Source organism: Phyllostomus discolor, chromosome 7, assembly GCF_004126475.2.
Source record: "Phyllostomus discolor isolate MPI-MPIP mPhyDis1 chromosome 7, mPhyDis1.pri.v3, whole genome shotgun sequence".
NCBI lineage: Eukaryota > Metazoa > Chordata > Mammalia > Chiroptera > Phyllostomidae > Phyllostomus > Phyllostomus discolor.
This window is the reverse complement of record NC_040909.2, coordinates 26,865,657-26,880,628: the sequence shown is the minus strand read 5'-3', so window position 1 is coordinate 26,880,628 and position 14,972 is coordinate 26,865,657. Positions and strand designations below refer to the sequence as shown.

The 14,972-nt window shown below is 34.7% G+C and overlaps 1 protein-coding gene across 1 annotated transcript; it reads right to left on the bottom strand.

The window, feature by feature from the left end:
* Nucleotides 1-725: 725 nt before the first annotated feature.
* DAZL (deleted in azoospermia like) lies at nucleotides 726-14,131 on the bottom strand. Its single transcript, XM_036031652.1, has 11 exons — nucleotides 13,964-14,131; nucleotides 8,302-8,448; nucleotides 7,946-8,037; nucleotides 7,360-7,411; nucleotides 6,802-6,865; nucleotides 6,570-6,709; nucleotides 5,100-5,171; nucleotides 4,361-4,411; nucleotides 3,440-3,553; nucleotides 2,138-2,236; nucleotides 726-1,483 (listed from the first exon to the last, which is right to left on the bottom strand). Exons 1-11 carry the CDS (start codon nucleotides 14,129-14,131, stop codon nucleotides 1,430-1,432), a joined length of 1,053 nt encoding a protein of 350 aa, XP_035887545.1. The 3' UTR covers nucleotides 726-1,429.
* Nucleotides 14,132-14,972: the final 841 nt, after the last annotated feature.

The following is a 14,972-nucleotide window of genomic DNA, read 5'->3' as shown; positions in this document are numbered from 1 at the left end:
ACTGTATTAGGTTAGGGATAAAAGAGTCTTCCTATGTTTCAGTGTAGGGGTCAATGAAAGAAAGGCCAGGAAGCCATTTTAAACTCATGTTCATGGCAGGTCAAATGATGCTGAGACACGTGTTTCCTTTAGAAAGGGGTTATCCCATTGTTACCTTTCCAAGGCTTAGCCTTCAAACTGCTCATACTGCTACTTATAAAGACATCAAAGCAAACCTCCTGGGAAAATGGGTGTTACAAACTGGAAAAGCAAGACTGTGGGTACAGTAAAAGGGGCTCTGGAGCTCTGGTTGTTTGTCACGATACACAATGTGTAATGAGGAGACTGGTTCATCTAGAATTGGATTAACTGACTCTACTACATTCTTGGGATAGGCTTACTGAACAATTTTTATGATTTAGACATGCCAAAACTACTTTGGCTCTCTTGGACATATTTTACTTTAAAAAAGGAAATATAATAGGCTAACTAACAAAAAAATCTATTTTCTTTTTAACAAATAACTAATATTATGTTTTTATAAAAAGAATTCCTTTCAGATACTCTGATTAACCTATAAGCGATATATAAAAAAAAAGCTTCGGCATTCTTTATTCCTTATTCCCAGTATTTTGCACAATTTAAGGTATTTTGAGCATTTCAAGAGGAAAAAAAAAAACGAGAATGGTAACTCACCAAGAAGTGTATGTACCTAGTAAAGTTTAGTTTGTCTTGGATTCTTTAAAAAAAATTAGGTCTAGAATTTTAGTTATCTAATTACCATCCCATTCAAATAGGATATCTAAGTGTGGATTCTAGATAAAAGATAAAGTATTTCCAACTAATAAACATAAGACCCACTGATCGGACTGTTTTAGAATTGGTTTTACTGGGTTTAGATGAGGAAGACTTCAATAAAACTAACTATATATTGAGTGCCACTGATTTTAAAAAATGCAGTTTTAAAAACTATGCTTTTATGGTAAATTTCTAGACAAATCATAAATGTAAAGCACAATATTGTAAATACTGTACTATTCACAGGTACTTGCTGGAGAAATAAAATGCTTATATTCTATCAAAACTCTGACCTTTCAAAATAGGTTTCCTAAAACAATTTTTTGAAAATCAGCATTTGCTTTTAAGCTGTGAAAATGTCAATTTCAATTTTTAAAAAATCCTTGCAGATAAATCTTAAAGTTGTTCCTTTCAGTCTCAATTATTTTTTACTTTCAACTACATAGTCAACACAGAACCAGTTTCTAAATAAACATCTAATGAAAAACAGTTTCAGTGTAAAATAAAACTAGGCAATCTAATACAGCTTGTATAGTCTTAATGTGATTTATCAATATTCAATTAAATTTCTATAATAGTGAAAAACTTTCGGTCTCTTCTTAATATTCAAAACCAGCAACTTCCCATGAGACTAGAAAGTTAGAAGAGAGGATCAAACAGATTTAAGCACTGCTCGACTTCTTCTAAAATGATGCACTCTTTTATCCTAGAAGAGACAAAATCAGTCCTTTTTACTTCATTAAAAATTTCCTATTATCACTATGACCTAAGAGAGTTGCAAAATACTTAAAATATTTACTTCAGGTTTAAAAACTACGAATAAGAGAAAAGTGACCCATCTGGGGAAATATTCCTGAACTCAGATAACAAATGTACCAATAACTACTTTTATGCAACAATTTAAGAAGAAATCTTGGTAACATCAGAAACTGAGGGTTTAGAATCAGACCATTTGATGCAGATTCTTTATGTTTGGCAACGATGACCCAAAGACAGCTGGTGAAAAAATTTAGTTTTTTGAAAAGTTTTGTTTTTACTAACAGAAGTCCATCTGGTACTCTTTAAGTGCTGCTTTCTGTATTTAAACTTTTCTATTTCCTCTAACATTCTCTTTCAACTCTTTTCTTTCACAAAGTCTTTCAGTTAAAAGCTCCCACTAAAGGTTTGTTCCCTAAGAACAAAACTGTATCAAGATTTGAGCAGCATAAAATGCACTGCCAAGTAAAATTTTGGTTACAGTCGAATGTCAAAAGTTCAATTAAACACTCTATATAATCTCAAAATGTATATACCACAGGAAAAAAAGATGCTTCACAGCTGGCAAATGTACTTTTTGTCCTGTGTACTATTCCTTTCATACCTTGAAGTAGTCATCTTGAGTAACAACAGAGTTTCTAAGTCTGTTCTCTGGATTAAACAGACAAGATACTACGGTCTGTATGCTTCGGTCCACAGATTTCTGAAACACAAAGTTTTTGGTCATGTAAAGATTACTCCTTTCACTTAGTGTTAACAAGCTTTTTAAATATAAAATTTAATGAGTACATTATTTCTAAAGAAATGAATGAATACTTATTTCTAAAGAATTCTTATGGAATTCATAATTCTTACCACATGTCTTTTAGATGTAACTTTTCTACCAAACTGAAGAAATACTTTAGAACCTTAGTGACAGAGTACTGGTTTAAAAAGCTCAATTGATGTTATTTGGCTGGGGTAGGGGGAAAATGCAGACAACTGTAATTGAACAACAACGAAAGAACTTTTCAAAAAAGCTCAATTTAGTGAAACCCTAAGATTTGCTCAAAGTGAAACCCTTTGCTCAAGGCTCTTTGATTTTTCCTGTTAGATAAGAAACACTGAACTTCAAACATTTCAAGAAAAAATATCCAAGATAAAAACCTGATATTATAATTATACTTTGAGCTATTTTAACATTTTTCCAAATTTCAAATCATATATCAAATCAGGGAATTTTTTCACCCTATAGTTCAGTAGTTTTCAACTTTTTTTCCCACTGAAAAACACTTGGGAAAAGTCCACATACTACAATGAAAATTCCCCACTGTTACCCATATTTTCACTCATTCAATTAAGCTTAAGAGAATTCATTCAAAACTGAGAGCACTGTTATTAAAGGAAATGTACTGTAGTGATAAAAAACACAACTCTTCAGTATTTTAAATATTACTAGTGACTCCATCACTCCTGAAATCCACCACATGTAACATTATAGAAAAAATACTGTAAAAGCAATTGTATGCTATTATTTAGCTAAATAAATGTTTAAATTGGTTTAAAAAAACAGGCACAATTCATACTAATCCCTCTTTTGCAGATTGGGAGACTTGAGGAAGTCTGCCCATTGAATTCTGCTAAATCAGGTTAATACAATATTTATTAAAGTATGGTTAAACAAAGAAAAAAATGAAAATGGAACAGAGGAAAGGACTACTGGATCAGAAATTGTATGTATGCACTGAAGGTTTGGGGGTGCCTAAAATTTCATCTGCTTTAACATAAACTGAAGAATTATCAGTCAATTATTCAAACTCATTTATAGTTTCCATATTTAAACTTAGAAAAGATGCTTACTTCTCAAAGGACTATTACTAAAATGTAAAAAATATGAAAATATTAATAAACAAAATTGTATGTTTGCCTTTTGTGGGCCATTTCCAGATGATGGAGTAGCTTCATGAACTGAGCATTCACCAGTCAACACTTCAGCTCCTGAATCAACTTCACTACAGTGGTAGTTAACAGCTGTATAAACCTACATTTAAAATGATAAGAGTATAATTAAAGAGATGTACATTATATATATTTCCAAACAATCTATTCTTCAAAATGGCAAGTTGATATTACAAGTTTAAATATGGGTCGAATTGAAGTTCAATTACATTAGCACAGAAACTTCATTTAAAACTGAATAACTGAAATGCAGTAACAGTCTTTTATTTTGAAATATCTTTTAAGACTCAACGCAATTAGAATTAGAAGGGCTCTTAAAACAACAACAACAACAAACTTCAAAATGTTAGTGAGGGTATCTTCCCAATGCCTGAGAATTTTAACTCATGTCCTTCAAATATCCAGTCCTGATGAAGACCAAAAGTAATAAAGACTCAGGTATTTTAGAGTTAGCACTCTTGTTTTATTCCTTTTCTTATATAACATGTAACTGTATCACAGCAAAATATTACTTTGCTTCAACAGATTTTTTGTAGGTAGAAAACTACAAGCAGATTCAACACTAATTCTAAATCCTAGAATCCCATTATCACAGGTATTACTACTACCTTTCTTCAGTTTTGTATTCTATCAGTAACTAATTGAACATCTGTTGTATGAAGAGCAGCCATTGCTTAAGCACACAAAAACAAGCTGAAAACAAACCAGTTTCTCCCATGGGGGCATACATTTGAATTGACAAAGAAATTAGAAAAACGTAACATATAATGTGAAAGGACAACTCAAAATGTTTCTAGGCATATATGATACGGCAAAAGGTCAAGAAATATTTGATAGTTAAAAAATACTTTAAAAAACAGAAAGTATATATTTGGCTAATTCAACTTACTGGAGGTATAACATAGCTCCTTTGTTCCCCAGTGGGCCATTGTGGTGGCATCTTAAAAAACAAACAAAAAAGGCAAGTTAGAGACAGACTCACAGAAAGCTGGATTACAGCTAAAGTGGGGTGAGGGTGGGAGTGGAGGTTAAAGGTGGAGGGACTGAGCAAAAAGGAGAAAGGACTCATGGACAACAGTGTGGTAATGGCAGGGTGAGGAAAGGGGTATAAGGGGACTAAATGGTAATGGAAAAAAATACAATTAAAATTTTTTAGAAAAGGTAATCATTATTTAACTGTTCCTACACTTTTCACAAAGATATGAGTAGATTAAATCTATGAGCAGAAATTCAGAGAACTACTGTCTTGTAGTAGTCAGCTAAAACAAGCAAATATAATTGGAAGTCAATGCTCTAAGAGTTGAGTAATCATTTTATTTTAACCTATTCTCCTAGTAAAATGTGTAAAAGTCAGTCTGAGTGTTTCAGCTGTTGGACAGCAAGGATGAAGAATTATGAAGGGGACACCAAATATTGTAAGACAGTACAAGAGAAAACTTCTTGCTAAGTACATCCTTGTCAAAATACCATTCCATTATTTCTAATAATACAAAAAATTTAATTCAAAGTTTTCAATTAAATTCCAGGCATACTCAACTAGTTTAAATGGCAAACTATTGGGGAAATTTACATAAATAAAGGCCTCAATAATATTCCAAAGTAAATGATTTTGTTCCCTCTTAAATCACCTGATAATTGTACACAGGCAGCTGATATCCGGTGATGACCTGAACTGGTGAACTTGGATAAGGAGGATATGCCTGAAAGTAACGTTTCAGAAAGAAGATATTAGCAAAGTATATGTATAAAAATTAGAAAAGGAGAAATAGTTTTCCCAAAAGAACAAAACTATAAAAATAAAGAAGTCTTAATTACTTTTCTATATATGATACCAGATCCTATCTGAGTGACTGGTTTCATTTAAAAAAACAAGTGTTCTCTAGGAGTAAGGAATAAATAAGGGAAGTGACTGACTTTTCCAGCTTATGTTTATCTTATATGTATGTGTATCCCCACTAAGTTCTTTCTTACACTGGTGACAAGGCTCTATTAGGATAGTTTTCTATGTTGAAGCTGTATTTATACACCTGCTATTTCTTGTAGAAATACTTTTAGGCAATTTTGTATTTCTTTGACATCATCATAGGGTAATGTGTAGTCAATGTAGAGTCTTCCTACAGATTTTATGGCTCTTTCCATATTTTACTTCTAAACATTAAGGCAATATATAACCCAAAACTGGAAAGGAGACAGTAAAATATAGTACATCTTTCAGTAAATATTATTGATTAAAAACTTCTAGGTAGTAGAATACATGAATACACCCAGAATAGATAATAACTCATAATAAATCTTAGGAATAGTGGGTTTATTCTTCTAGCCATGTTTAGAGCAAGAAAAATAAGAAAAGAAATATACCCTACACTTTAGGAAGATGGAAAATGTAAACAAAGAAGAGACACTGCAGCACTATTTCATTGTTGTTTTGTTTCTTTTCTCACAAATAAAATGTCTTTTAAATGGAATAAAGTAAAATGAAAATTAAAGTTATTTATCATCAATAGGAGATAGTAAATATTCCACACACCAGTTCAAATATTAAAGTAACCATAACCAGATTTTACCTCGTATGCCAGACTGACAAGAGTTTAAAAATACAGCTAAGTCATCAGAAACCTATCCATTCTAGAACCAGAATACATCCATAATTCAGCAATCTATATGGGAGGCATCTGGAAATTATTGCAAATGAAAAATAACTAGACAAATGGCTTACCTTAGAAATAAACCAGGCACACCATAAGAAAAGCTGCCTTGAAATATTTTATGAGTTATTATAGAAAGGGAAAAAAAGAAAAGGTATTTTCTATGTGGTTACACATAGGTCAATTTCAAGATAAAGGCTTACAAACATATAGAAGCAGATTTTAGCTTAGAATAAGGAACACTAAGATTGACAGATTTAAAAAAAGAAGAGATTTTCCATTATTCAAAGTATTCAAACAGGAACAGTATTATCACTTATTACGGAAATTATGGATATAATTCCATAGAGAGTAAAAGTGAGACTAGATTATTTTTAAGTGCCCCCACATATAAAATCTCCAAAATAAATGAAACTAATAAATGAAAAATACAAGAATGTAGGTAATTCTTACCTGAACGTACTGAGTTATAGGATTCATCATGGTTGGAGGCTGCATGTAAGTTTCAGCATTTGGATTACTCCACACACTCTGAAACTGTGGCGGAGGAGGAGGATTAAAAACCAAAGGGCGTTGCTGCACATGATAAGTACCTTTTTAAAGAATAAAAAGAAAACAAAGCTTAGTATTAGTTCTCTAAATAGCTACACGTGTGTCAACAAGAAAAAATCCTTTCTTTACTCACATAAATTTTGTTTCCTGATTGCAGGGCCCAGTTTCAGCTTTTTACCATGGAAATTTATCTGTGACTGAAAATAAAATAGCAACAAAAGTATAATCAATTTCAAAGTCTTACTTCCAAGACTTTAATACCCCAAATCTAAAATTTCTATTATCAAGGAGATCAGTGGTAAAAGCACAGTAAATCAGAATTTATCAGAACCTTACTTACCTCACTACTCTAAGTGTTGAGAGATGTGCAATTTGATCAAAAACTTTTACATTCTATCCCTAGTTTATGAAGCTAGATGCCCAATCAAAAATACATTCTCACAGATTATGTAAGATTACTCAAATTTGGATTTCAAAAAGAAATGGTATCTCTATGTCTTATGTAAGACTGGCCCAACAAAAAATAGATAGGGTCTCACAAATTATGCAAGATTGCTCAAGTTTGTTTTTCAGAAAGGAAGTACACCTATCTCTATATTTTATACAAGACTGAATATATATTCAGGACTCACACAATACTAAACATTACATCCATAATCTAATTAAGAGATTTTTCCATAAAATTACTTACTTCTACTATCTTCTGCACATCCACGTCATTATAAAATGAAACAAATCCGTAGCTAGAAAGGCAGATAAATGATGTGTAAAAGTGCATGTTTTACAACTACTAGTATTCTAAGAATTAACAAAAGTCATAATGATAAAGGATGAAGAATATAGTGAGATAAGTATTTTAAAGATGTACATGATAGATAATCTAGAAATAGTACCGTTTTTTTTCTTACAAAGTAGTGTGGGAACCTTACTCATTAACACAGAATTCCCATCTATGATCCTAAATTTAATTTATTACCTATGACAAGACATTACAATTTAAGATACTATGAAATATGCAAAGAAAACAGTTCTTTAAAACAACTGATTAATCCATATAGATGAAGTAAATGAAGATGGAAAAAATTTAAATACAAATACTAGGAAAATGATTAAACAAAAGAGCTGGCAACAAACTTATCCTCTACATGAAAGAAATTAACAAAGTAACAAACTTCATTTACACAAGTATAAGACCACCAGTTTTGAATTCTGCCTCATACTCTACAGACTAATTCACATATAATTTATAATTTATACTTAACATATATTTTACTTACCCTTTGGACACACCAGTTCGATCCGTGATTATCTTCACTTCTTTCACTGAACCATACCTAGCAAAGAAACTTCTGATTTCTGTTTCATCCATCTATGGGAAAGAATTTGATTTCAAATATTCAGCATTCAAATATGTCAATTATGCTATAAAAGAGTTGATAATGTGGAACTATTTTCCTCAAGTATCCCCAAACTACCTGTAGCTCTTTGTCAAAGATATTTTTAGTCCCCAGAGGTTAAATACAAAACTAATTCCAAACCTGCACTAAGTACAAAAAAACCCCTTATGTCTGCAAGAGCTAAAATCTCATTCTTCACAAAATATATTTTTAAATAAATTAAATGAATACAATACCCTAACATCAATTCCACCAACAAAAACGGTGTTTGGCATGATTTTGCCTTCAGGTAAAACATAGCCTTGGCTGGTCGTAGATGAGGAGGATTGGGTGCTGGCCTCTCTGGAGATGGTTGGCTTTGGAGTCTCAGAATTTGCAGCAGACTGTAATTTGGTAAACAGATATTATCACTAGATATACAAGCAAAAACCATACACAATGTGAAATATAATTTTTGCTTTTAAAGTATAAAACATTTTCTTATACAATGCTATGGTAGAACACTGATTTTATACTGAGCTTGTGAAAATACTATGTAAACTGATAGAAAATAATTAGTAAATTCATGTTTGTAAAAAATAAAATTACTGAAGTCATACTGTTCTTTACCAATAAGTAAACTTTAATTTTACAAGTAACTTTAAATTATGGTAAATCTTTTAAATAGACAAAATTTTAATCTAAGTTTTAAACCATTTTTGTCTCATTTTTCTATTCCCCCAAATTAACATAAATTTTATAATATAAAATCCGTGTGTTAGTAGGCCTGTTTTATTTTGGAAAGTGCATCATGAAAACATTATTTGCTCCCATATTGGAGTTCCTGCTAAAAAGGACTTATCATCCTTTCTCCTAATGCTAGGGTATAATTCAAAGCATCCTTAGAAACAACATATTCTTGAATTATACCGAATCAGTCCTACTCATAATTCTCATTTTCACAGTGGACTGATAGATATGATACCATCTTTATGTTCAGAAAAAGAGACCCACACATGAAACTCATTATTTTTTGGATTCTGGTCAGGACTCTGTCTTTAGTCTTCCCACACTAAGTTTAATGTAAATTCTTTGAGGCAGAATTTACTGATAATATATGTTGGAAAGGCAATATAGCATAATGAAACAAAAACTGATTTAGTCATGAGATGTAGGTTCATATCCCTTACTGGGTTATAAGCCACTTACTTTGCAGCTGTTTATTTCTGGGAAAATTGCTTTGAGAATGAAGTGAGATAACATCTGTGAATTCCTTTTAAAAAGAGTATGCCAATATAAGTTAGTGTCCTGTTATTTGAATTTTCAATAGGTTAAGAAAGTTTATTTCCTGGTCTTACTATTAACTTATTTTTAGACACTTTATTAATTAGCAACTAATTTGAGTTGGAACTTCAAGAAATTATTTTATGCCATATCCACTCACTTGAAACTCATTTATAAAGTGCCTACTGAATATAAGAGCTAAGTACAAAAGGCTGCAAAAAGAGATAAAGCTACTATATCTATTTATGAAGTAAAACAAGGACAAAAGAAACCAACTGCTACATACTTTTTAAAAAGCAAGCACAGTACTTTTTATAGAAATTAGTAAAAATGACAAAGTAGGTAAAATTCCTACTTTGTTATGTGCTAGAACTTACTGGTAAATTTAAGATTCTACAAACTGCTATATTAATGAGATGAAATAAAAATCGTCAAATCACCAAGTTTATTAAGCATTTTGGCTTTGTTATATTAATGTATGCTTATAATTGCCATTCTATGCTTCCATTTGAACATTCTCTAATTCTTTCCTTTAATTGTGGGTGACATTTCATGACCATAAAGTGGAAGAGTAAACTATTTCTCAAGTTTTTCCATTAAAAAGCATAAAAACAAATTTTTTATAATTTTAACTTTTTTTCTAAATGGGACTATCTTACAGAAGTCACATATCTTGAACTATTGAGAATTCGACTAGGTTTCCATTACTATAAACAATTTATCAATCCCTTTCAATTAGCTTAATTAAAAACACAAAATAGTGGTTCTGAAACTACTGCAGACTTTCTTTTCTCCTTCTCAATTTTCTCTTCATTTGTGGATGAATTTTGGATATCCTTTAATTTAATAACTATTTACAGTATTATCTGTGAGTCACAAAAGAATTTTTTTCAATTTGTAGGTGTAACATCAGACCATAACACTGTGGCAGATTATAAAGGGTCACGATAATGTAATGATTGTCAACCAGGGGAGGTTTTGCAGGCAAGGGATACAATAAATATCTACAATCAAAGGACAGCCCACCACAACAAAGACTTATCTGGTCCAAAATTTGCATAGGGTCAGGGTCAAGAAACGCTTTGATAGTGTCGCCAGAACTGAAGAGGGAAAGTTCTAAGTTTCACATTCTATTTACAAAAGTAAAATGAATACTTGAAAGAACCAAATGGTGATTGGAGGAAAGGAAAAAAAAAAGCCGTTAGATATTATAGGAAGTTTGGCTTGGAGTTGGGTTGGTCAGATTGGCCACGTGTTTATTTGGGATATTAAATATAAATAAAACCCATCAAATCATTTTACCAGTGTCATAATGCCTTAAATTAAGGCACCCTCAGGTCCTAGTCCTTAGCCAGCAGGTGGCACTCGAAGCTAACAAAGTAAGCAAAGTACTCTAACAAGACTGAACAGCAGGGATTTTTAAACTCCTGTGTATTTATAATTATAATTTATAAATGTAACATCCATAACCAATAGAAAATCTTCAGTTACTTTAAACTATAGCCAAAAAGTACTCCACAAGAAAGCAAAAAGTTTGATGTTGGAGTATTAATCTAACCATCATAAGTATAAAGCAAATAAATTACATGTAAGTTAAATGTAAGAACTAATTATTTTTCTTAATTATATCTTCAAGCACTTGGCGGGTTTCAAAATGAGTAATGCTGAGATGTTAAATAGGGGTGAAACTGGAGGCCACAATACACACAATTCTCATCACTGCTATTTACAGTAATATATTCCCTGTTATAGCTGGATAACCAAATGACAGTACCAGCAGAAAAAGAAAACATTGTCACTAAAGCTCTTGGGATGTCAGCTGTTTGACAGTTTTATTTCATTCAACTACTTCGTCTACATGCAAGCAAACTGAGATCTATATACATTGACCCTCCAACAACTCTACAATTTGTATTCCTGTTATACCCTTAGAAGGAAGGAGCTAATAAAGAAAAATGCAGAAAATAAGCAATAGGAAATGAAAATCAGAATAAAATATTTAAGTAAATCCAAGAGTAAACTCTTGGAGGAAAAATCCAAACAATAAACAATCCTGGTAAAAGCAGAACAAGAAAAATGGCAAGAAAGCAAACATACACTAGTCACGAAAAAAAGGATATGAACATGATTATGAAAGAATGCTATTTATATGCTCAATGGGAATAAATTTGAAACTCTTGAAATGGCTCACTTTCTAGAGAAATGCAAATCTTTGAAAACAAGTCTTAAGGAAGAACCCTTGCCTCCCAGGTCAATTTGATTGGGAGTTTTTTTCAAACTGTAAAGAAATAATTTGTTTAGGGTGCAGGGCACCAAGACAGAAACAATGGTAAGTGTAAGAGAAAGTGGCAGAGAAAGCACGTTCAAATGTTTTTCTTAAAACAAAAAACAAACAAACAAAAACTTCCAGGGGGAAAAAAGAATATTTCTCAATTCATTTTATAAAACTAACACCATCTGAATATCAAAATCTGATTAAGATGGCCCACTGTTCCCCAAGAAAAATGCAAAATTCCAGTAGCATACTTAAAAAAAAACCCTGAAAGTTTATATTGGAAATGCAAGGATGGCTCATTCTTAGGAAACCTGTTTTTATAATTCACTGTTGAAAACATTTGATAAAAATACAGCATTTTTAAAATTCAAAAATCCCAAGTACAATAGAAATAAATTAATCTTATTTGCTGTCGATATAATTCTAAGTCATCCTCAGGTTAAAGTGAAACATTATAGTCATTTCCATTGAAATTAGAAATAAAGGCCTCTTGCTTATCACCACTAAATTTTTTCTATTACATATGACAAATGGTTCATATTAATAGAGTTCTTAAAAATCATTAAGAAAAAATAAGTATCCAAATAGAAAGGTAGCTTAAGAATTTATAAAGAAAAAATTTTAAAAGCTAATGACAAACTTCTATTTCACTAATAAAAAAAAGTGCATCAACACAGTGAATTATTTTCCTGCTACTAGACTGGCAACTTAAATGGAGAATGGATTACATACCATCAGTGGGAATACATACACTGGTGACTGCTTTAATTCATCAAAAGTAATTTGGAAAGGTGTGTCACTTAAAATTATTATAAAATGGGCACAACACACCCTGTGAGTCTACTAGCAATTTATTTCAAGGAATTAATAGAACAAGCATGTCAAAACACTTGCACAAAAATACCCATCACAATATTGTTTTAATGTAGAAAAAAGTATTCATTATAAGGCAGTTTGCTAAAATAAGTATTGATACAATCTTATATTCTCATATATCCAAAATTATTTTAAATTCACCTTTCAAATAATGTCCACTATATTAAGTGAAAAATGGAAGTTGTAAGATAGTATTGCATAGTACAACTTTTGTAAAATAAAATTTACCTATTTATATGCAATATATGCACAAAAACAATCCGGTAAAGCACAGACATAAAAAATTTCCTGGCTGGCGTAGCTCAGTGTCAAGATTGAGCGCGGGCTGTGAACCAAACCATCGCAGGTTCAATTCCCAGTCAGGGCACCTGCCTGGGTTGCAGGCCATGGGGCATAGCAACCGCACATTGATGTTTCTGTTTCCTTCCTTCCTTCCTTGTTTCCTTCCTTTTCTTTCTTGCTCCTTCCTTCCTTCCTTCCTTCTTCTTTCTCTTTCTTTCTCACTCCCTCCCTCCCCTCCCTAAAAATAAAATCTTAAAAAAATTTTAACAGGTGCTGGGGTTAAGATAGACCTCTACTTTTTTATGTTGAATGTTAATTGTATAATTAGAAAAACATCAGTAAGCTATCATTAGCACTGTCCCCCTTTTCCTCTGAAAGTGAAAAAAATTATTGCATTTATAGCAATAGTGATTATTAAATATTAATATGGATAACTACATGACTAGTAGTTATTACAAATTGCTTACGTTTAAATTTTTTATTTCAGTATGTACTAATAAAACTGTTTTCTCCTTTTACCTCTAAAAATAGAGAAAATAATAATTATAATAAACACAAACGATATATGATGCATTTGTGACTTAATGATTAATCAAGTCTTCACAGACTTTTATTTTGTGATGGTAGGCAATCAACTCTCTCCATTTACACTCATATATATACACCCCCAAAATATTCCCATACGTACACTTGGTCTAAAGCTCTCTAGTTTACGTACAGAGGAAAACTTCCCCCAGTACAAATTCCTCAACTTCCCAAACCCGCGGTCCCTCAGAAGCAAAGGCGATTCACGCTACCCTCACGCAGCAAAGCGGGCGACAGGCGGGTTTTGGGCCTGAAGCCGCCCCACACCCCAGGGCCAGAAGGAGGGGCCACCCCCAAAAGCACTTGGGCCACTTCGGCCCCGGCCCCTCACTCAGCTCCCAGGCCCCGCCTTCCGGACACCTCAGTTTGAAGCCATTCCCGCCCTGTGCCTCCCCCGAACCCCACCACCTCAGCCCTCACAAGGGCCAGAAGGGCGCCGCTTTCTGAGAAAACTCGGGCTCTCTGAATCAGTAAGGATGTCCCTCAGAAAGTCGCGCCACGTGGCGTTTCATGGCGGCGCGCCCGACGCCACCTCGCGGAGGCCTCCTGCCTCGTCCCCACAGGGTAAGAGCGGGAAAAGAGGCCTGCGGGGTGGGGGAGGGGCGGGAGCCGGGTACCTCGCACCCCACATCCCAGCCGGACGGAGAACCTGGGCCCGTTCTCCGCAGCCTAGTTCGCGCTGCGGCGGGAGGCGGCGACGGCGCGAAGGCCGCGGGCCTTGCACGTGGTCGGCCCGGGGACGGCCCGAACAGGTCCACAGGGCTGCCCGCCCCCTGCCACCACATTCCCAGCAACGTGCTCCTCCTCACCTGCCCGGCTGCGCCTAATAGGCCGCGCCCCAGCCGCCAGAGGGCTGCCTCTCCCCAGCTTAGAACATGGCCTGAGGCAGACCTAGGCAGGTGCCTCTGACAGGAAAGCTGGGTGACCCCACTTTCAGCTTCCCTCCGCGCCTCACCTTCCCCCCAAACACCGAGTTTCGGCCATGCTGTTTTGCCCCTCAGGCCTCCTCCTCAACTCACCATGATGGCGGCAGCTAGCAGTTCCCGCTGAGCTGACGGGGCTTGAGGGGCAGAGGCTGCTCTTCTGGCACCACTTTTGGGGTGCTGGGTGGTCTGCTCGTGCCCGTTGCCCGGCCTCGACTGGGCAACCGGAGAAAAGAAAAGTCAAAGGTGGCAGCGAGCCTCAGGAGGCCTAAGCACTGCCCCGCGAGGCTGAGGGGCGCAGGCGGACTGAGGCGCAGCGTGTGGGGGTCCAGATCGTGCCCCGGAGCCTTCTGGGTACTGGGGCTCATCCGAGACTCCTTAGCCAATGGGTGACAGCGCCGCCCCCTGCAGGGGGGACGCCTCGGGGGACGTCGGCCCCCCTCCCCTGGCAAGGGTACGTGGGGGGTACGTAGGGGGTGTGCGTGGGCCGACAGTGGGCAGCCATGGAGGAGCTTCCCTGAGACAAACTGACCAATCCACAGACGCACCTGTCACCCGAAAAGTGCTTTAGGGGTATACTTGACATAAGTATGCATACTTAAATGTGTGTTGAAATTAAAAAAAAATTTTAATGTGTCTACGATCTAGATTCAAAATGGCGTCCCAAATGCAGAGGATTTGTCCCATGACGATTATTCCAAGC